General features: G+C 38.7%; 1 protein-coding gene across 1 annotated transcript in view; it reads right to left on the reverse strand.

The window, feature by feature from the left end:
- The window catches only part of MLH1 (mutL homolog 1), a 2,895,606-nt gene that overhangs the window by 113,556 nt on the left and 2,757,316 nt on the right, over positions 1 to 24,734 (reverse strand). The window contains exon 18 of the mRNA XM_044064896.1: positions 3,640 to 3,750. Within this exon, the coding sequence (XP_043920831.1) occupies positions 3,640 to 3,750 (111 nt within the window). The remainder of the gene's footprint in view (positions 1 to 3,639; positions 3,751 to 24,734) is intronic.

A 24,734-nucleotide genomic window follows, 5' to 3' on the forward strand; every position in this document is an offset into this window, starting at 1 on the left:
ATCCAAGGAAGAAAGAGTAGTCATGTCTCTCGGACAAGAGAAGACCCTTTCCACCACCTCAAAAGCAGAAGGTCTGGGAGAAGCCACAGCTGGCCGCACCAGCGCCAAAGCTCCTGATGTTAACATGCCCTGTCCTTGTCTGGATCCGTTATTGAGGGGGCAAGTTGGATCCTAGCTTTCCAATGCTAAAGCCCTGAGGAGTAGAGATGGCTCCATCAACCATGGAGTCGAGCCAAACCCCCACTGGACCTGAAGCTAATGCTTTGGCTCCGAGACTTGAACTGTTCCAAGGGGATCATTGTCAGATGAGTCAGGAACACAGTCGAAGTTGAAGACCTAGCCGTCTTCAGATCCCATGCAGACACTCTCGCTGCTCCTGGATCCAAGGGCTGCAAAACTGCCAGTCAGAACTGAGGAGGAGAAATTACAGTGTTAGAAACAGAAGGGAGGGTCTGGATCTGAAGGGAGATGGAGTAAAGATAACCTCCATCTGAATCTGAGGTCTGAGGAACTTCCTCTTTATCCTGTCCATGTCTGCTTTGGAAAGACTCCTGGAGGACCTGATGGAGAAAGTAGTACACTGGGACTCTTTCCATGGGGATTTCTTGGAGAAAGGTAGAGTGCAGCCGAGGAGAGAGAGGCTCTGGAGAGAACCTTGGGGTCCAGGTTGTTCGACACTATGACTTGGTAAGCATCAGATCTGCGGGTATTGAATCTGAATTTTTCTGTGATTTGACTGGAGGCTCTGAAATTGGAAGTGATTTTGGACAGCAGGTGGGAGACCACTTCCTGGATTCTTTAGCCTATGAAGAAGGCTTAAGTTTTTTGCAGGCATTTCAGCCCTAGAAGCAGGAACTGAGAGAGAGGAACAGAAAGAAGAAGAAGAAGGCAACCTGCCCCTTTAGGACCAGTTTGTTAAGCCAGTTGCTTAGGACCCTGTTGATGAAACCAGCACAAATCATGCACTCAGTGTCTAAGCATGCAGCACCCAGACGATAAACTTACTCCTTGTGGGCATCAGAATTGGGGATCTTATGCACACAGGAAGTGCATTTCTTAAACCTAGTGGGTTTGTCAGCCCCAGTAGCAAAGAAAGGAGATGTGCTGACAACAGTTAGATAGTTTAAGCAAGTATGTGTGTGTGTTTTTTTTTAAGGAGAGGGATCTACCAACAATGGTAGAAAAAGGATCATCTTCTGAAGGGTAGGAAGAACTAGAGGAAAGTAAAGTAAGAAAGTACCAACAATGGTATGGAGAACCACTGAGGGTAGAAGAGAGAAATAAAAGGTATACTTGACTTAATAAAACTCAAAAACTACAGTAAGGGAGAAAGAGCTGATGAAGAAAGATGGATCTATATGAAAAATAGAAAAAAAGTCAGACTTACTGGCAAAAAACTACACCCCAAAGCTCAAACAGAAGGATCTGCATCTGTAGTGATAAGGCAGCAAATGAGATCTGAGGTACTGCAAAGTAACTGTGGCATTATGGGTAAAGGGGAGAGCTAGAGAGTTGGATTTGTGAGTCTAGTAAAATGCGGCCAATCCAGATCCAAGGACAGATCCGAGACCGTTCAGTTGAGGAACAAATGAAAATGACAACATCAGAACTTGATTATATATGTCAGCTGCCAAAATATGCTACAAAACCCAAGAAATTCAAAATTTGCAGATAGGTTACAAAAGATGCTTCTTCGGGCAGATCTACTGTATTGGAGGTGTGACAAGGAGCAATTGGGACATGGGGGCAAATTTGTTGGTCTTGCCAAAGGTTGACTGTGTGTAAATTACAGTTGCAGCAGTTAATAGGAAAAGTGTTTTGCAAGTCACTGTTTGTAGGATATGATAAATTAATAGATTTGACAAAAAGGGAACAGGCAATAGTAAACATAATAAAGACAGCCGCTAAGTAAGCAATACCAAGGAAGTGGAAATCTGAAACTTTACAGCAACCAACAAATCATAAATACTGAGTGGTAAGATTTCCACTACATAACTCGAGCCTGGGGTTTCATACTTAGCTTCAGGACACTGTCTGTGTGAAGTATGCATGTTGCCCCTGTGTCTACATGGTCCTTCTCCATGTACTCCAGTTTCTGCCCACTTTGCAAAAATACAGTTTGATTCACTACTTTAAACTGTCATCCCTGTGGCCCCACGTCATGGCTGAAAATTATCTGTGGATCAGTTAACTTGTCTAGATAACTAAATTAAATTAAAATTACATTACTGTTCAGTTTTGTTGCCAGATCCTCATCAGTCAGGAAGGTATAAGCCAGCCTTTACGACAAAATGCACAGCCCTATGACACTGACTGTACAATGTGCTGCAGCTATCACCATTTTCATCAATTCTGAATTCTGTTTAAATTTCTTCTTACGAGGTGCACTGTAAAGTGGTACTACAATGTTCATCACTGTACAGGACCACTGGTACCTGCTACTACATTTGGAGAACAAAAGCTAATATAAGAAACCAAACTGGGAAGAAGATTGACCACACAATTTACAGCCACATATCAGGTTTGAGGTGTATTTAAGAGTAATGGCATGTCTAGGTGACTCTGTGCTGCATAAAGCCACAAAGACTTGAGTTGTAGCACATAAAAGCTCTCCCAGATAGCAGGATATAGTTCAAGTCATGGCTGCCATGGGGAGGGGTTAGGTAAGGTATAGGGGTGGGGCTGCATAACTTGGAAGACAGGCATATTCCCTAGCTCCTGACTCTCCTTAGGGGAACAAATTAACTGATAAGACTTCTGCCTCAGGCAAAGAATAAACAGGCCCATAAGGCCCTTGCTCTACATGGGGAATAAATAGACCTAGCGCTCACCCCACATGAAGGAGTAAATGGGCCAAGTGGAAGCAAGCACAAGTGTCAGTGAGTAGGGATCAAGTAGGCATGTGCATGTACACACACACACACACACACACACACACACACACACACACACACACACACACACACACACACACACACACACACAATTATAAGCACAGAAAAAAGCAGACTCTGCAAGCTGTACTCCCAGTTACTACTGAAGCTAAACTAGCAATAAGCTGTGTACATCTTTTTTATCTTAACACAGCAGTCTACCAGATTTTTTTTTTTTTTTTAGAACACTTCCAGTAGCCTGTACTGACTGAACTTGTGTGATATGGGGTTGTGACACCAAGGGATATAGTTATTTATCTATTTCCATTTGTTTACGGGAAAATTGCCTTTTCAGTGGAGGGCTGGGTAGAAAGGCGCCAACATTTTAATATTTGTTAACAAAAGTAGCAGCTTAAGATAAATATGCACATCAGAGAAACAACTTCAGTAAGTTTACAAAGGTTAACAATTAATGTACTGGACTTAAATAATTTGCACAATATGGACTGCTTCAAGTAATTTAGATACATTAAAAATCAAAGCACCACACTTTCAAAGGATTGCACTTCATACATTTATCAAAAATATAAGAAAATAATAGGCTACAAATGAGTTGGAACAATGGGAATGGAGTAAGATACAGGACACAACAGTGAATAAGCAAAAGTGTTTAAATAGTATTCATATATGACAGAGGTATTATAATACAACCTTAACAGTATAATACAAGACTGGCATAGTCCACATTACTGAAATATATATGTACCTGCTGACATGGCAAAGGATCTTCTACAATATATTGCTTCCTGACAGAGTAAAATGTACTACATTCTTTACTGAATGTCTCAAAACACTCCTTCTCATCATCCCATTTCACCTAGAAAAAAAGACAGAGAAAAAAGGCAACAGAAGGATTACCACAGATACCAGTCAGGCAAGGAAAGTGCATTTATGCAATATACTTAGCATAACAGCACCAAATCAACTACTGACACATTTGGAACAAAGTACAGTTGCTGTATATATTGCACTGCTGCCACAGCCTTTTGCTTAGTTTATACATTATCTGTGATGTACAAATGATACTTGTACAATTGTCACTCTATATATAAAAAAAAAAACTAATCTGCCGTTTACCTGTTTTTGTTTCTGACTCCAAACAAAACTTGGACACGAGTTATCACCCCACATTGCTTAACTTCATTCTCCTCTGCACAACAGCCCTATGGTACATTAATTCCTCCATGGCAAGTATCAAGCAAACAGACACAGAGTGGTGCCATCATCTGTGACACAGTTGGGGATTTTCTGTTTAAACCATAAGCTAGTCCCTTTGCACACTCAGTTTAACTCCGCTGGGGCTAGTTATAAAAACAAGAGTTGCGTTGGGTTGTCATTTGCTTCTGAAATTGATGTAAACCCACAGACAGCCCCATCCTCATTCCCAGATGGAGAAAATGACTCTTCCTTTTTTTTCTATCTCCAGTGAGGATCTTATACAAAGCAGGCAACCCTGGCACATGCCTCTCCCCTCCCACCGTAGGAGAAGTGATTGGGCACAGTCCCTTCTTTCAGCTACTACCTCTTGTCAACTTCTCTAGCACTAGGACAACTAAGCAATAACAGCGTATTTGGGTCACACCCCTCTTCAAGGTAGTACATAGAGCTGATGTGTCAGTCACTCTGCACAATAAACAGGCCTTGGACCTACATGCTGGATGGTAGGGGAAGAAAAAACTAGCCAAACACTGAAACAAAAAAAAAATATGAAGAGATGGAAAAGCAAGAGGTTACACACACAATTCATAGAAAAAAATGACAATTCAAATATGAATTTGCTGTGTAAAACACAACAGAATGCTGCTGAATGTAGCCTAATGTTCCTGACTGAATGCTAACAGGACAACAAAGAACTAGATACATGCAAGAAAAAAAGCATTATGGGATCAGAAGAAGTAGATGGCAGCTTCAAAAGCTCCAAGTGCCGGGTAGTCATAATGCCTGTGACACAGTGTGAGCAAAGCTGTTCCACTTTCTAACAGATCAACAGCTGTCTGGGCCAGAAGGTTATTACTAAACATTTGGCTCTGGCATACTTTGCTCCGAGAAGCACTTTTTAGATTACAGGTAATGGAGAAAATGCTAAAGTAAACAGAGTCCAGGGAAAGAAGTTTCCCAGACAATCTAATAAGGAAGTAGGGAGCAAAAGTCTGAAGCTGTTTGTTGTGATGACAGTCACAGTATGACCCACATCTGGGTAATGTCCTCAAAAGTCTCTGGCTCTTATTTTCATTCTGAGTCAGGATTACTTGTCCGCTGACTGGCCCACATATTCAAAGACATACTGTGCTGAAGTGTACAAGCAACTCACAGTTTGTCAGTGCCCACTACCATGATTCATATTGGTGTGCTAGTGTACAACTGCCATCCCATGCTTCTGAAAGGCACACAAGCATGCTCACTTGTCTACTAGTGCTGAAGATGAATGACAATGATGTGTATTAATATCTCACGGAGTTGACTGTTACTACCGTGCTGTGGTAAAGGTTAAAAAAATAAGAAAGGAGGACAAGATGTTCAAGAAGAGGCTACGGAAGTTAGATCTACTCTCACCTGAAGACTGCTGAGAGTGTGAAGTCTGATGTCTTACAGCTCAAGGGGAAAGACAGACAAGTGAGTTAGAAGAGGTGGTCTACAAGATTATGATATACAAGGTCAAGCCAAGCTTATGACTTTTTTTAACCAAGAGTACAGAGCTGCTGCTTTGGGCAACAAGTAGAAAGTTTAGGGTTTGATTTTTTTGTAGGTGCTTTTAAGACACAATAAAAACGGAACATCCCTGTGTCCAGTGCCCCCACCCCCCACCCCCAACAAACTTAATTTTGAAAACTTTTGTCCTATTATTTTAAGTAACTTTAGCGCATGCTGCACATAGTATTTCAGGTATCTTTTGTGCTGCAAAACTTTCTTCTATTACTTTTTAACTGCCTTTAAGGCACAATATAAGGTGCGATTCCCTGCTGTCTAGTGCCCCCCAATGGAGGCATAACAGCCCTCCACACACAGATTCACACATTCATGTACAGAAAAAAACATAAGCCACCCTTACCCTATTGTACTCACAGACACACTCACTCATTTACCCACCCATCCACACACACATGCATGCACTCACATTATACCACTCATACCTCTACATACCATCACACATACAGTCACACACACACACACACACATGCATGCACTCACATTATACCACTCATACCTCTACATACCATCACACACACAGTCACACACATACACATGCACACTTCCCCTCTCCAGCATTACCTTTCCACTTAACTGCCCAGCACATACCTCTAACATGATTTGATGAACACAAGTTTTGGCCGTGTTCATTAACAAACATGGTCGATGTAACTTACACAACCGAGTAATTAAATGCCTTTCTAGGAGACAGCGCATTTGCAGTATGCTACAAAGCCAGCCAACCGCAGAGCTGCATCTCTTCATGGTGCAGCACAGTTGTAGGGCTGCCTCTGAATCAGAAATGGTTACCGCATGGTGTAAAAAAGCTTGCATCTTGCAGTAACCTTGCTGAATTTAGCATAGTTAAGGCCGGTGAGTATGAAGAGCTGCAAGATTAATTGCTAAGAACCTGAACTGTCATGTGGCATTATAATTTTAAAGAAAGAAGGAAACTTTTATTAGTATGAGCTAACTCTTGGGAAAGCTCTGAAAATGTACAGAGAAGCAAAATAAATTTGCATTCAAATGAAGGGGCTTACAAGACCTGAATGCACGTAAAACTTAAACTGAAGCAAAAATATGTCAAAGTAAGTACAATAAATTTGCTGTGACACAATATGATGTGAAAATGATTCAAACCTGATGGCAGAAGGGAGATCTAACAGTTGCTTGGCTATAACAACACAGATAAAAATGAAAAACAATCAGCTAAACAGAAGCCATATTGTTCAAAGTGTGGTTATTTGCATAAGAAGCCATGTCCAACTGAAAACAGACAATGCAGCAACCATGGATTACTTAATAACTGTTCTAACATGTGCAACAGTAGAGAAGAAGAGAACGTCAGAAAAAACAGTTTGCAAGTGACTGATGCAAAAAAAAAAAAAAAACATTGACTGTGCAGTCACTGCAAAAAATAGTCCCAGAACAAAGAAAGAACTGTTTGCATATGCAACTGACTTGCGTGTATGTTGTGCATATTGTTTCTTCACAAAGGACAGAAATACAATAAGTTTTTACTGGACTGAAAAACTAACTATAAATGACAAAATTCTGCAGTCAGTCCTGATACTGGGGCAGAATGTAAACTCCATCTGAGAGTGCATTCACAAACTAGGGATTATGCACGGAAACAGAAATTTAAACCCATGCTGCTGACTTAATTATGACCATATATCCATACCACTGGGCCAGAAAACAGCCGTACTATGTTTGTAACAACAAAACTTACACGGTTTTACCTCAAACTGTGCCAACGCAGCAACTGAATAAATTGGTCAAAGTAGCCTGCTTGCAAATGAGTTACATTAAATGCATATAATATGTGCAGTTACAGTTGCTGTGTACTACAAATTAATACAAAGCAAGTCAAGATAATTATTCATATACTCATGCAGTATCTCTTACAGTCATAAAGTACTGTTGTGTACACTTACCATAAATGTAGATGTTCGAGTGTATTCACTGTTGCAGTCATCACACTTGGGTTTATCCTGCCAGGGGTAGCCCTCAGTCGGCCCGAATACCAGAGGCTTAGTATTTCTGCGTTTTGCTGTCGTTTCAGGACTGATGTTGGGTCGTCAGTGGTATAAAAACAGGCAGACAACGCCATTACATCAGTTTTTCTTGCCCCAAATGTCAGGAGCCCCCAAATAGGGAGCTAAGTTATGGTGGAAAAACACCACCAGTAAAAAGTAAATACCAATAACCCTGCAAGGAGTGAGGGTGAGAAAGAGAGAGAGAGACAAGGGGCTGGAGTGTGAGAAACCAGGACTGCAACAGTGAATACACTCGAACATCTACATTTATGGTAATTGTACACAACTGTACTATGTTCTTCATGTTTCACTGTTGCAGTCATCACACTTGGGTTGATTCCAAAAGCTGAAGAATGGGTGGAGGCAGTCAAGAAAGTTGGGGCTGGCTAGTATGCTCTGCAGGAGTGCCGTTGCAAAGCCCGCCCTGGATTTGGAAAAGATAGGTAGGTGGTAATGCTTGGTGAAGGTATGAACAGAACTCCAAGTTGCAGCTTCCAGAATGTCTCTGGTAGGGACTCCTCTGAGAAAGGCTGTAGAGGTTGAAGTTACCCTAGTGGAATGTGTTCTGACTCCCTGAGGGGTTGGTTTCCCATGGTGTTTGTAACAGAAACTGATACAGTGTGCTGTCCATTTGGAGATGGATTGCTTTGATATGGCCTTGTCCTCTGCCCCTGATGCACAGCTGACTAGTAAATGGTCAGATTTCCTAAAGGGCTTAGTCCTATCAAGGTAGAATCTGAGCTGTATGTGCACATCTAAAGAGTGCAGGATCCTTTCCCCTTTATTTTGAGGATTAGGGAAAAAGGTGGGCAAATGGATTGATTGGTTGAGAGGCACACTGGACACCACTTTAGGCATGAAAGTTGGGTTAGTCCTGAGGGAGACCCTGTCAGCATGAAAAATAATGAAGGGTTCCACAGCCATAAGTGCTTGTAGCTCCGACACTCTTCTGGCTGAAGTGATGGCCAGAAGCAAGGCTGTTTTCCAAGAGAGGAACTTTAACTCTGCTGACACTGCAGGCTCATGGGGGGGGGGGGGGTAGTGTGAGCTTTTCCAACACAAAGTTAAGGTCCCAAGTTGGGATAGGGGCTCTTCTTGGTGGCCTTAAGTTGTTAGCCACTCTCAGGAACTGCTTGATGAGAGGGTGCGAGAAGAGAGGTGGCTCAGTGCTGTAATGAGCAGAGATGGCAGAGGCATGGATCTTAACGGAAGAGAAGGATAAGCCCCTGAGGAATAGGTCTGCTAGGTAAATCCAGGATGAGAGGTAAGGAGGGCTGTGCTGGGTCCGCTCATTTAGTCTGGATCCAGGAACAATACCTTTTCCACTTGTCAGCATAGGATTTTCTAGTACTGGGTCATCTGGCTTCATGTATGACATCCAGTACCTGCTTGCTTAGGCTGACCACTGGAGGAGAGGTCAAGGAATAAGCCAGGCTGCGAGGTTCAGGGTCTGCAATTGCAGATGCAAGGACCGTCCCTCCTGTTGAGTCAGGAGAGTTGGGATCTGTGGGAGATGCCATGGAGGCAATGGTGAAAGACTGCGCAGTAGTGGGTACCAGTGTTGGCATGGTCAGTCTGGGGCAATCAGGATTGCCCTTGGTCTTTCCTCCCTTATCTTGAGTAATACTCTTATAAGAAGAGGTAGAGGGGGAAAAGCATACATTGAGAGGTTTGCCCACTGGAAGGATAGGGCATCCACTTTCCAGGCCTTGCTGTGAGGATCCCTGGTGCAGAATTTGTTGAGCTGGTGGTTGTAGGGGAAGACAAATAGGTCCACTTTCAGGGTACCCCATTCCTGGGTCACAAGGCTGAAGGTGTTGTGGTTTAATTGCCATTTGTGTGGGTCTAGGAGATTTCTGCTTGTTTGCCAGATTGTTTTGTTTGCCTGGCAGGAATTGAGCTTGCAGGCGAATATGCATGGCTGAGGCTGTGTTTCAGAGGGTCATGGCTAGCCTGCAGAGTTGGTAAGAGTGGGTTCCCCCCTGTTTGTTGATGTACCACATCACTGTGTTGTTGTCGGTTTTGATTAGTAGAGACCCAGGTGAGATGCTGAACAGCTAGCATCTCCTTTTGGTTGATGTGCAGATGAATTTGATTTGGGCTCCAGTTGCCCTGAATGCACCTGCCGTCCAGATGTGCACCCCAGGCATAGTCTGATGCGTCTGTGGTTAGGGTATAGGCGACATGGGGTTGTGTAAAGGGAAGTTCCTTGTTGTGGTTGCATGCTGCTGCCCACCAGAGGAACTCTTTCCTTAGACAAGGTATCACAGGTATGACAGTTTCCAGGTCCTGAGAATGACTTGGCACCAAAGACTTTTTAAGTACCACTGAAGTTTCTTCATATGCAGTCTGGCATATGAAATTAGTAGAATGCAGGAGGCCATGAACCCTAGAGGGTTTTGGTGGCCATATGGGGGAAGTAGCCTGTCAGATAGGTTTGTTTTTTTGGAGTAAGAAATGCCATCTGGGATGCTGTGTCCAAGCTTGCTCCCAGGAATACAATTTTTTGACTGGGGACAAGTTTGGATTTCTTTTCATTGATAGTGTATCCCAGGGAAGTAAGAAGGTCCTTTACAAATGTCAGGTGCTGCAACAGCTTTTCCTGACTGTCTGCCTGAATCAGTCCATCGTCCAAGTAGGGATAAATTTGAATATTTCTCTATCTGCAATAAGTATCAGGAGTTAGACTGGACTCCATAAAGACATCATCCACAACATCCAGAACAGGAGGGATAGCTAAGGGTATGTGCTGTGGGAAGTCTAAAAATTCCCCGAGTCTCTTTTTGGACTGAGGATAATCCTGGCATTCCCAATGGAAATGCTCTCTCAAAGTATGTAGGGTTTCACCAAAAGAAAAATCCTCTGGAGGGGAGGCAGAAGGAATGGATTCCTCTGCATATGAATACTCATAGCCAGATAAGGGAATGTTCTTCATAATCAGAAACCTCAGAGTCATCGGAATCTTGGTCAGATAAAGCTGCTGGGGACAAGTCTCTTTTTCTTTTAGGAGGGGAAGGCTGGCTTCCCCTAATCAACATGATCAGGTCTTCCGCCATTTTAAGCATCTGTGATTCTGGCAAGGAAGCAGGCGCTTTAGTTTTTTAGGCATAGCTCATACTCTTGGCCTTAGAAACTCGGCAGTTTTAGAAAGAACTGAAGACGTGAACGAAGTTGTCGGTTTGTGTCGAATATCAGTAGAGCGAAGCACTTCCTCAGAAGCCGCTGCCTGCACAGCGAGTCCAGACCCATCCAAGGTAGAGACATCCACAGGTTCCATAGTCAAAGAAGAGTCTCTCGGGCATTCCGGACTCCGAATGGGTCTCAGTAGCGGCCTGCAAATCCCCTGAAGTGGGCATCAGGGGCTGCAAAAGTGCCTCACTGAGTAACGGCGAACTGATGACTAGCTTAACGGAAGCGTCATCAACAGTTTTGGACCTGTGCAGTTTGTGTCTGTCTTTATACTTACTTTTTTTGGAAGATCAGTAGTCGGATGGCTTACTGAAACCATTTTGGAATACGGAGATCGAGAACGAAAGTATTTAGCTATAATAAGGGCCCGACAATGAATAGCTCGGGCATCGAACAAATCACAAAACCAGCAGTGAGGTACGTCATGGTCTGGGCCTAAACAGGTGAAGCAGTAAGAATGGAAATCTCTGTGTGGTATTTGCTTTCCACAGGCGAGACAATTATTAACTTTTTCTGACATTGGTTAGAGTAAGAAAAAAGGATCCCCAACGGGGTACTTAGCTTTAGAAGACTTGAAGATGATTCAATTTTGGAAACGAAAACTTAGGTAGTGGCCGACCGGCACTCGTGCGAACTGCTTCTGCTTCGGGTTCCTCGGCAAGAAAGACTGATATAATGGCGTCGGCTGTCTACTTTTATACCACTGATGACCTGACGTCAGTCCTGAAGCGACAGCAACCGACGCAGAAATACTAAGCCTGTGGTATTTGGGCCGACTGAGGGCTACCCCTGGCAGGATAACCCAAGTGTGATGACTGCAACAGTGAAACATGAAGAACATCGACAATCTCTTGCAAGTTTGATAGTCACTTTGCGGATTCAAAAAAGCAACAGATTCAAGCATGCAATGAATGTAAATCCATGAAGAAGATGATCTGTATATTTGGGCAGATCAGTCTAGTAGGCTAAACAAGCAGAACTGAATGTGTAATGACCTTCTAAAAGCCAACTCAGGCACCACAATGACCTATAGTGTTTCCTTTCATACTTTGGTACAATATGCTGCCTTATTTACTGGACTTGACAGCATTCTACAAGAATCTATTAAATGCCCAGTACTGGACACTGAAATGCAAGTGTTAAAAAACACAGCAGTGTCAGGACGTCCAGATGAGAAGAAAAATATGTCCAAATGAAATTCACATTTCACAAGGTTACTTTTTTAAATCCCCCTCCAAAAACACAATTCTACTAAACCAGTTATGTAAAAAAATGTCAGATAGAATAATTGAACCACATTTGAGAACAGTTAAGTACAGAATGAGAGGGCGAGCATATAACAAATGTACTGCGCTGGTATATTTCATCAAACTGAATGATCATAAACAAAAACTGGCAGATTGCAATATGCTTTATAAAAGAATGTTGCAAAGTGTTTCCTTGTAAATTACCAGGCATGCCAAGAAAAAAATCAGATGTAAATTTATTTTTTAGGTCAAGGACAATCAGTATTGCATTCGTGTTGACTAGCACTTGGCGCATCCTGAAGTCATAACACTGTGCGATGCTTCATCAAACTCAGTCATTATGTTTTGCCATTCTTCGTCATTTTCACGTGATTCTTGGCAGTTACTTGAGATGTTAAACACCTTTAAGGGCATGAATGACCAGTGTTGTTTTGCATCTTTAGACGTTATATCTCTGTACACCAGTATTAACCAGGAAATTGGATTAGAATATCTTAGAGAATACTTAAATGGTTATTTAGGTTTCGGTCATGACAAGATCAATACTGTTTATCATTTGATGGAATTAGTGTTAACTAATAATTTTTTCAAGTTTGGAGAAACATTCTTCCAACAGATCTCTGGAATAGCTATGTGATCAAGAGTTGCCCCCCTCATTTGCCAATCTTGTGATGGCAATGTGGGAAAACAAGTTTTTGTTTCAATATCATTTGGCCACTAATATTTTTATGTACAAATGTTACATTTACGATTTGTTTTTCATTTAGAGAGGTGATTTTTCCTCCTTTACAGTTTTCGTTTCCTACTTGAACACAAGTACTGATTTTTTTAAATTCATTATAGGTGGTTTTGGGCATGCTATTGATTTTCTTGACATCCATCTGGAGTTTGATTCTAACCAGAGTGAATTTTCTAGTAGGATTTTTAGGAAATCTACTTTTGTTAATCAATATTTGCACAAGGATAGTCTGCACCCTATGCACATGAAAAAAGGAGTAGTAAAGGGGCAGTTTATACGTTTAAGTAGACTGACAAGTAATTTGGATACTTTATTGGAAGAATCAGATAAGTTAAAAGGCTTTTTTATGATGGGGGGGTATGATGCTTTTTGGATCAAACGTATAGTCCAAGAAGTCATGGAACTTAGGAATATCTCAGCTAGTCCCATTTTAAGTTTTGATAGAACAGTTTCTCTTTGTCCCTCCAGTTCTGTGACTGACAGTGACAATTTTAGACTGGCTTTTCCCATACCTATTTCTAATAATATGACGTTAGTCAGAAACATAATTTTAGAGAATTGGAAAGTGGTTTTAGGACATCCAGATTTAGCTAGCATTGTGGGTGTTAAATCTGTATTTACATACAAAAAGGTCGTGAATATGAAAAGTATTCTTGAAAAAGATTCTGGTACCTATTCTAATAAAACTAGTGGGTCATTTGGTACTTTTCCATGTGGCCATTGTAAGCAGTGCAGATACACTGCCAGCACAAGTTCTATTGAGATTAGACATGCTAAGAAGACCGTTTGGGCATCAGGCCATTTTGATTGTCAGTCCAATTGTGTAGTTTATGTAGCCACATGTTCCTCCTGTTCCTCTTTCTATATAGGTAAAACCATCAGAAGTTTAAACGGGAGGATCTATGAGCACACTTTTGCTATTAGGAATAAGGATTCCAACAATGCCTTAGCTAGGCATGCAGTTAGTTGTGCAAATTATAAAAAGTTTTCGATTTTTGTGGTAGATCATGTCTCTCCAGGTATATTTTGGAGACTTTAAGATAGCACTTGAATGTAAAGAAAGTAGATGGCAAATCCATTTGAGTAACGATCAGTTTCCAGGTCTGAATGAGACAGTAAACATAAAATGTTTTCTCCAAATGTTGAGGTTATGACATTAATAGTGAAATTTTTAAGATAGAGATTAGTTATTATATCTATTTTATTCTTTTTTCATTTATTTTTAGTTATTTAAACAGTCACATTTATGAAAAAGTTGCTTTTTTTATGAAGGTTCACTTAAGACCTGTATCAATCAAGTATCAAGTGATTTGAATAACTGATTTTACACTTGTTGATTGTTCAGTATAAATAGTGGTGATTTTTGCGGGGTATTTGTTTCTGATGAAGTTCTTGGATTAAAGGACGAAAAGTACTTAAAATTCCCTGTGTCTGAGTCGGTTTCTGTCATTGCAAGCATTTTTTGGATTATTATGTTTTGTAAACAGTATCATGTCATGGGATTACAAAAATCCTTATTCCTGACAATGTCCCACAGTTTGCAAATTAGGTATTTCATCTATCCTCACAAGAATGGGAACTTCATTACAATAACGACCAAACTGAGAAACCCACAATGAAATGAAGAAATTACCGACTGTCATACAGCAAAAACATTATACACTGTGTTGCCAGGATGAAATAAGAATTCAGTCTAAGTTTGTTTAAATACAAAAATACTTCATTGCAAACAGGTTGGTTAACACATTCTCATGTTGACAAGAAGGAAACTACAGACAAAGTTGCTTACTTCAGCAGTGTTGCAACAACAGCACATACCAAATCTTTCTACGCTTAACCAAAGGTCAAATTGGCCTGGCAAAGAGCAATGCTGAAGCAGAAACCCTACTATGGGAAGTCAGCCTGAATACTGTCTACACTTCAGCCAGGAAACATTGTTAAAATTGAAAATCCACAGGCAGACACTCAGAGCAGCAAGAAGTTGTTGCTATTAATCAGGATGATACCCTGAGATCTTACACAGTTAAGAGCAAAGATGAACAGTTGCTAAGGCATAACACAACAGCAAAACAGGACTGGTTTCATCCCAGAAATGTGAACTGCAAGTGAGATTATCTGATATAGACGGTCTACACCAGGAATGAATACAAATACCAACTAGAGAGAGTGTTTTTGATGTACAGAGCAGGTCTGAGCATGATGACTATGTTCCAGTTAATGACTTTCCTAAACTCTTTGATGTTACCCAACTGACAGGTTATTTTATTTAAATTTGTTAACCAGGGTACAGCAATGATCTCAACTGACAGCCTGGGAGAGAAAACCAAAATGTAACAGAACAACTTAAAATACGTTAAAGAAAATGAAGAGCGTGAGGCAGATGCAACTTCAGCGTATCACAACTGTTACGCTATGCCAAAAAATATAATATATGCGCCAAAGGCAAAATTGTAGTTAGAAAGTCACCATAAAGTTACCAGACAGGCCAATATTTCCAAAGTATTCTCAGCATGAGGCAGGTACAGCTACAGCGTATCACAGCTGTTACGCTGTTTCAAAATATGTTATATATGCGTGAGAGCAAAAAAAGTTAAATGGTAAAATGGTTAAAAGTTACTAAAAGTTACCAAACATGCCAATGGTTCTGAAGCATTCCCAGCTTCTTTCAGCGACTGTTAGGAACGTTACCAGCTGGACCAAGATGTTTAAACATAACCAGCTGAACTACTCCGTTTTATCTACCAGCTGAACTGCTCCGTATTATCCACCAAGGCTAACAAGCCAGCATTCAAACCATTTAGTTATCAGTAGTGTTCAGCTTCTCGGCCAATAAATCCCTCACGTAGAGGATACAACTTTCGTTTCACCTCACTTTACAAACAGAAGACGGATCGACCAAGATGATAATCCAGAACTTTATATTTATTCAAAACACAGCAAATAGGCTAGCGCTTTCACCCGTAGGCTTCATCAGTCCACTTATAACTAATATACAATTCAAGTGTATTTATAGTACTATTTAAATTAACGTCACTTCCTTAACTTAATACATCACTTCTTCCACATATTTTCCAATTTGCGCACTATTCTGCATATTGCATTTAAAATACTATCAATGTGCAAAAACTACATAAATATACAAAACTACATAATCATTCATTATAAAATGCATGTATAATAAAGTAAAATGTATATAAATAAAATCAGCTAATTAATTTTGTCACTATGCTGGCGCTAAGAATGTGTATGAAAACTACTAAGCACTAAATTTAACCTATAACTATAAATATCTATACAACTTGAACATACATATAATATAACAGTTGTGTAAAAATAGTAAGACAATTGTATAAAAATCACATGAGTAAAAAACATATAAATAAGACGAAAATAGTTTAAACAATGCTAACGACAATGCATTTTAAACTAATGCAGGAAAACTATTCTTAAAAATATATACACTTATATGTATAAGTTTGTGCATCAATTTATACACAAGATTGTACATGGAATATCCTATACATAAAAAGTGTATAGGAAACACCTACCAAATGTGTGTGTGAGAAACACACCTGCCAAATATACATTGGTAAGGATGTCGCTAATTTATCTATGCCTAAAAACATAGGATATACTATCTACTATGCCTGACTTAATACATAAATTATAGGGACGTGTATATACAGTATGAATACACTAAGTTCATAATGATACTAAAGTGCTAGTGCTTTTTTAATTCATTTAACTTTTATTTTTCTATTTTTCAACATGGGTTTAATAGGGACCCTATCGTTGAGTCCTGGTTCACGATCCGCCCTAAGTTTAATTATCCACTTACTTTCACTACATTCAGTGGTATTACGTACAGTACCTCTGCGTATGGTAGGTTTATTAACATACAACACTTTAAATTTAAATCTATGTTCAATAGAGGTCTGTGCTACATGTTTAGACAGTGCATTCCTCTCTGAATTAATCCTAATGTTATAGAGATGCTCCCTCACTCTATCTCTAAGCCGCCTATCTGTCTTTCCCACATAATAAGCTGGACACAGCAGCTGTGTCTAAATATACCACATGTGTCATCTCACAGTTTGCCTCACAGTGGAATTTAAACAGTTCTTGTGTTATTGGATGTATGAATGTTACTGATTCATCAATAGTATCACAAAATTTACATCTCCCACATGGTTTAGTATTATTTGTCTTCTTCTCACCAATGTCCTCATAGTCCACTCTATTCGGACCACATAACATCCTATACAAATTCAATTTATTTTTATATAGAAATTTGGGCTCCTTTCCTACAGCCTCTGAGATGGCAGTGTCCACCTGTAAAAGTTCCCAATACTTACTATATGCATCCCTCACTACATTTACATCTTGTGTATAATATATTCCTATTTTCATATTTTCAATATTGTAATTATTTGTTTCTATGCAATCTGTCACCATTTGACTCTGATCTGCGAAAAATGGATATGCTCTCCCTTTTCTTAATTCCTCAAGATCAACTAAAGCTTCGTCTATTTCCCATGTTTTATAGGATCTCTGGGTAAATTGTTGTTTTAAATTCTTAATTTCTTGATTATATCCTATATCTGTTGAATTCAATCTTGATACTCGCATGGCCTGCCCCTTAATCACATTCTTAAAGATTTAATTAGGATGCATGCTGGACCTATGCAAGTATGTGCTTCTATGACATGCCTTACGATGGACACCAGTATTTAAATACCCACCCATTATTTTCTCTACGAATACATCTAAATATGATATACAGTCCTGAGATGCTATCATGGTAAATTTCAAAAATCCTGTAAGTGAGTTGACCTCCTGGACAAAAACTTTCAACTGTTCATGATCAGATTTCCAAATGAGGAACAAATCATCCACAAATCGGACGTAAAATGCTACATTTCATTTGAAAGATTCCAATTTAAACAAATAATCATGTTCCCAATTAGCCATAACAAGGTTGGCGTAGCTATTGGCACATGATGTGCCCATAGCCACGCCATCCTTCTGTATGTATACATTTTTCTTAAATACAAAAACATTATTGTTTAATATCACTTCCATAAGGCAACATATACTTTCTATCTGTGATATGGTATAAACATCAGCTTGTATTAAACATTTACGTATACTATCAATTCCTGCTATATTAGGGATATTAGTAAATAACGATACTACATCCAATGTAACCAACCAATAGTGCGGTACAATAATTTCAGTAGCCATGTAACCATATAACATAGTTAAAAATTGTTTAGTGTCCTTAAGTATATGCGTATGCTTCTCCACTACTGGTCTGAGTTTAGACTCTACATATAGTGACAGGGGTTCCGTAATCCATCCTCTCCCTGAAACAATAGGCCTCATAGGTGGTTCAACTGGGTCTTTATGGATTTTTGGAACCCCTTGTATACATGGTATTCTAGGTTCCTCTACTTGACAGAATTCATACAATTCCTGACAAATTCGCCCTTCTAAGTATAGATATTGTATATACCTAGTAACATTGATAATGATTCGGTCAACTACTGTCGTACTAATCTCTTCATAATATTTAGTATCACTTAACATCAGATACATGCTACGAATATATTTGTCCATATCCATAACAACAGTAGGTCCTCCCTTATCAGCGGGTCTAATCATTATATCTGGATTATTTTTTAGAAGCTGCAAGGTTTTTCGAGCTTTATAAGTCAAATTTCCTTTTTTCATCTGATTTTTATTAAGTTTTTGCTTGCTATTTCTATGTAGTTCTTCCTCTACTAACTTTGAATATGCTTCTAAAAGAGGATGTAACTGAGGTACAAAAGTACTGGGCTTTCTTAGTGTACAGTCATTAACAGCTGCTGGTGTTCCGCCTAGGCTTATTTTTAATTGAACATTCCTTACAAATAATTTTTGATCAGTTATGGTTTCTGTTATATCACTTTTAATCGTTGGTATAAAAGTTAGTCCTTTTTCTAGTATTTCTTTCTCCTCTGTTGTCAATATTTTGCTTGATATATTCCATATTAATGAGTGATATTCTTGGTCCACATATTTTTTATCGTGGGCCCCACTGGTTCTGTATCTGTATATCTCCTCTTCTGCCTTCCCCGACTCATTGACCTGTCCCTGCCCCCTCCCTTCCATTTCTCTCCTATGGGGAAAGGGGTCATTTCAGTAGTATCTACAGTATTAAAATGTATAGTTTTTCTCCTAACCACCACATCTGCTTTGTTTTGCTCTTTACCATTACTCACATTTTCTATTCTCCCTACTTGAACACTTTCATCTACATTTACATCATCTCCAAATTCTTTGTCTTCCAAATGAATACCCCTATCTAAACTTAAATTATGTGTTACATATTTACCATAGAGATACAGCCTTTCATTCCAGTCCATCTGATATAACACGTAGGTCTTCCAGATGCTTGTCAGATTTGACCCAACAGATTTAGTGCTCCAGCCTTGAGCCCCTTTAAGAAATTCTCTTCCTATAACGTCCCTCTCTCCCTAGTTATCTCAGATCTGTTTTGCTTCTAAGAACCTAGACATCTATAATCTGAGCACACAAGGACAAATAAGCTCTTTTGGAAGTGAAACATGGAAGGAGGAAACTGTGAGAGTTGTTGTATTGGACGGACAGGAATGAAAGGATCTATTCTTATGGGAAGCACATAACTTTCATATCCTATTCATTCAGTCTGTCCAATCTAACATGTGGGTCACAGTCTCAAGCTACTGTGACCTAGGGTGCCATTATATCAGGTGCCCCTTCAGGATGGAAGCACCATCCAGCTTGCAATAATTGATAAAGGCAGTGGTATTTTGGAAATGGTTCTGGTTGAAGGCAGTGCTATTTTGTAAATGGTTCTGGTTGAAGGCAGTGTTATTTTAGAAAATTTGATAAAGGTATGCATGGAAGACTAAGTAGAGACTCACAAATGTCTTGTAGGGAACAGTTCCTGAAGACGAACGTGGAAGTAACCATAACTCTTGTGGAATGAGATTTTAGTTTAGAAGGGAATGGTTTTTGTTGTGAAAATTACAGATAAATGAGATGCAGATTGACAACCACCTGCAGAGTGAAACCTTAGGCACCCTTTTCCCCAACTTGTTGTGGGCAACTGAGACAAAAAGCTGCTCATCCTTTCTGAAACATTCTGTTCTGTGGGGGTAAAAGTGTAATTGTCCATTCACATTCATTGTATGCAGTACATATTTGCTTTTGGACATAGACATGTCACACAAACTCAGGACCACACAGGAATCCACAAACTGATGAAACAATCACCTGCAGTGATGTAAACATGAACAGATCTCAATGCACTTGAATAAACAAAATAAAATATTTTAATTCATACTTAAGACACTCCCAAAAAAATACAGTTAAAATGCATCGAGTTAAATGCTTTTGTTCCATATAAACCTTTGTGGAACTTCATCAAAACTAAAATGCATATATCTTACACCTCTTTAAATACTGACTTAGTTCATCACATGGCTAAAACTAACCAATGCAAGCCAATAAATAATTAAAACAGTTAAATAATTTAAAACCATAACACAAAATTACAAAATTATTTACAGAAATATTTATGCTTCTAAATTCCTTAACTTTAATACAGGATTTATAGAGCAACTGTCATTGACTCCTGGGAAACTCGTGGCATTTAATCTGAGTTGCCACCATAACTCACATTTACTCAGATGGCTAACTACAAACCCATGAGCATCCCATCTGATTTGCTCAATGACCCTAAATTCAAAAGTGTGAGTTCTATAATCTTTAATATGTCTAAACAATGCATTTGTAGTCTTCTCTTTTCTTATGTCAAACAAGTATTCATAAATCATGTCCCTTAACCTTCTAGACATTTTTCCAATATAAAACACAGAGCAGGACTTACAGTTAGCCAAATATACTACATTTTTAGAGTCACAAGTAAAGTGACATTTTAACACATAGGTTTGTCCCCTTATAATAAATCTGACCTTGCCATATATGGACACTGGGGCAACAACCACATTTAAACATGCCAGTATTACAAACTGTATTGTGGGACCTATATTCACCATTTTCTAAATAATTGTTAAATACCTTTCCTTTTTTATGTGTAATACATGGTTTGTTTCCTATTTTACTCCTTAACAATCTGTTATCCAAACAGAGTCCAGAATGGTTCAGAATTTCATTGACATTTGGTAAGGTTATTTGACAAAGCTGGCTGTGACTTAATGAAACTCATTATTAAATACAATAATGTCCAAATTGAACATTTATCACATGAGGTTATTTGACAAAGTTGGCTGTGACTTACTGAAACTCATTATTAAATACAATAATGTCCAAATTGAACAGTTATCACATGAGATAGACTTTTTGAATAAATCCATTCAGAAAGATTTATTATTTGAGGATTATGAATCCAGTTACAATAAGGTATTCAGCAAAGTGGATAATACATGTGCTTCTGTTAAACGGTTAAACTGCAAAGAGATGTGGACAGTTACTGCAACAGGATGGTGTATCCTAAGTCATTTGGTAACTATGCCAATAGACTGATGAATAGGCAGAATCAACCAATGGGGAATGAACAAGAGATGACATCACCAGAGGCTATAAATGAACTTCCAAACCAGGCAGTCTCTTTAGAGCAAGCAAAGGTACGGAGGTCAAAAAACTGAAAAGCAACCATTCAAGACAACGTGACAGCAAGAAGATATACCTTCAAGCAAGGAGACAAACCAAAAATGAATTATTACAATTTGTACAACAAGAGGAAACAATAGTGGAGAAGAACTCAATGGAAGATGAGAACTGGAGTGTCAAGTTTAACTGATGAACAAAATGACTTTATTTTGTACAACTTTCCTATAAAGATTTGAATCAACAACATGCAAATATTTTGTCGACAGGTTTAAACTTTGTACCCTCGAAAAGAATGAATGTGGTAGATACGTTAGGTTTAAAATTATTTACTCGGAAACTGAATTTAGCTTTATGGTTTCCGGAAGATAGGGCACAGAGTATAACGTCTAGTACAAACATTGTGCGACCTAGCTGCTTCAACCCTCCCCTTAATCATAGTATTCAGGTTTTTGTAAAGATGTGTGAATTTGACATAAGGAATAGCTTAAATCAACCTTCAAAGAGGAAGTACTTCAACATGTCAAGGGAAAGATATTGCTTTATTAAATTATCTTAGCATGGACAGATCAATTAGAGTAATGAAACCTGATAAGGATGGCGGGTTGGTGGTAATGAATCGTGTGGACTTTGACTATAGTAATAGAATGAATACATTACTGTTGAATGATTCTTACATGCAAGTGTTGAAAAATGAAATTAATTTTGTTTTTGTAAAAATCTACTTGGGACCAGTTAACCAAAGAAGAATTTTATTACATAACAAATGTCAAACCTGAATATGTAGTAAAAAAGGATACTGCTTTGTTATGTAACACACAAATTACAGGGAATAGTTATATTTATTTTTTTTATTTTACATTTGTTAACCGGGGGTGTCTGACTGAGCCAAAAAGGCCCTTTTTCAGTAGAGGCCCGGGGAGAAAAGCTCCACAAAGAAAAAATGCAGACACATTTAGTTATTTAGACATGATCAGTATACACACAAATTACAAGAGACATGTTTTTACAGTGGTATGCGGCACATAAACAGTTACAGTGGAGAGAACAAACAAAAAAATATTAATTTTAAAAATAAAGGCAATTAATAGATTTGTGGTGTACAGCTGAAATTTGGAACATAGGTAGAATACATACATAATACACAGGTACAGTACATACATTGCAGATTAGCCAGTGTTTGAGAGTAAGATTGAAAACTATTATCAAGTGCTCTAGATGTAGTATGTATATGATATTTTCATATCAGAAAACCTTCAGCCTACAGAAAAAGGCATTGTTTTTCCATTGGAGAAGGTAGAAAAAAGAGGCATGGGCAGATGAAAAGGAGGAAATCAAAAGTGAATGTGGAAGGATTGAAGAACATTACTGTAAGAAAAAAGAAGAGACAGATGTTGACTATATGGCTCAAGCTATGATTTACAATACCAGCTGGATGAGAATTTAATACACAATGAAAACAGTGGGATTAATAAGACTAAGAGTGATGAAGATCTATCCTTCCTAACAACTGACAGAGCAGCTAAAGATTCTTCAATGCTGGCCAGCAAAGATATTCTTATAACAGGAGATTCAATTATTAAAAGAACTAATGCTTATATTTGCAGAGATAATGAACACTGTTATGCTTGCCAGGAGCAAAAATAGAAGATGTGAGATAAGCCTTGGAACGCCTTAACGTAAGGAAGTATGGATCTGTTTTTATTTATGTTTGGACAAAAGATGTCACCTGCAAGGATTCTCTGACTGTTAGTAGGGAACTGACAACCCTCTTAGACTGTATAGCTTGTACTGGTGTTAGGACATATTTTTCACAAATCACCTATAGAAAGGATAGTCCGGGCAATGTGAATGAAAAGATTTTTTGGGTAAATACCTACGTGGAAAAAATGTCCTGTTTTAAAAAATGGAAATGTGTAGAGCATCCAAACCTAGTTTTGGGCACATGTGTTCAGACAGGATTGGTGTGCATTTGTCAAGAATTTTTGCAGCAGATATTTTGCAGTATTTGACAAACAACAGGCAGGATTTTTGCCAGGTCGAAAATTTAACAGTTCACAGATAGCAAAATTTGATGCATCTGTGATGGTTGTTAATGCTAGGAGCATTAATAATAAAGTTTTTTTTAACTGGAAAATTTGCTACATTCTCACAAGGTTGATGATGTTATTGTTTGTAAAACATGGTTAAAGAACAATGACTGGAGACCTGTTCTGTCAGGGTATAAATATTTTTACTGTAACAGACATTCTAATAAAAAAAATCAGGTGATTATTACATGTTCAGTGTTAATACCAATACTACAGACTGTGTAACTGCGACAATAAAGACAACCCTGGAACATGTAACAACTGTTGGAGTGTACAGACCACCAAAGTCAAGTGCAGATGACCTAGAGGAATGCATACATTTCTTGCATGAAACACATGAGGGAAGAATAATATTAGCTGGGGACTTAAATTTACCAGAAACCAGACTGGAATAATATTGATTCAACAATGTTAGTAAGGAAATTATACATAGCATATATTCAGGAACAACAATTGTTTCAGATTGTAAAAAAAACTACCAGGGGACGGAACATACTAGACATTGTTTGTGTTCCCAAAGAAATTACTGTAACTTCAACTCAAGTTTTACCACCACTGATGTGCAGTAATCATGGAATTATAAAGGTTAATTTGTTGCTAGATAACTCTGCCAAACTGAAATCTAAGCCAATGCCCAGAAGGTTAATTACAGATGACGTGGAAGGAAAACCGTTATGAATGTCTGTTACTATACTGTATTATACAATTTTCTTTCTACTAACAAAATAGTTTACTAACAATGGAGGTTTTCTCCCTGGGCCTCCGCTGAAGAAGGGTTTTATGCCCAGTCGGACTGTCCCAGTAAACAAATGTAAAATAAATAATAAAATAAATAAAATAGTCACTATGTGAAACTAACTGGTGTGAGGTGTTCAGTGGAAAAACTGCAGAAGGAATGTGGAAAGTTTTGAAAGAGAAATTAAGTGCAAACAAATCAAACAAATGTTTAACATCCAGGCAAACAACATTAGGGGGATATACTTCCATAAGAACAAGATATCTGATTAAGGTGAGAGACAAAAAATATAAGAAATGGAAGAGAGGTCGAACTACAACTTAAAAATTGAAGAAAATTTATATAAAGATATTGAGCATAATAGGAAACCTTTTTATGGATACATAAGATGTGGAAGGCATAAAGACACACAAACTGA

The sequence above is a fragment of the Protopterus annectens genome, chromosome 3.part0 (genome assembly GCF_019279795.1).
Source record: "Protopterus annectens isolate FY-2018-M chromosome 3.part0, PAN1.0, whole genome shotgun sequence".
Lineage (NCBI taxonomy): Eukaryota > Metazoa > Chordata > Ceratodontiformes > Protopteridae > Protopterus > Protopterus annectens.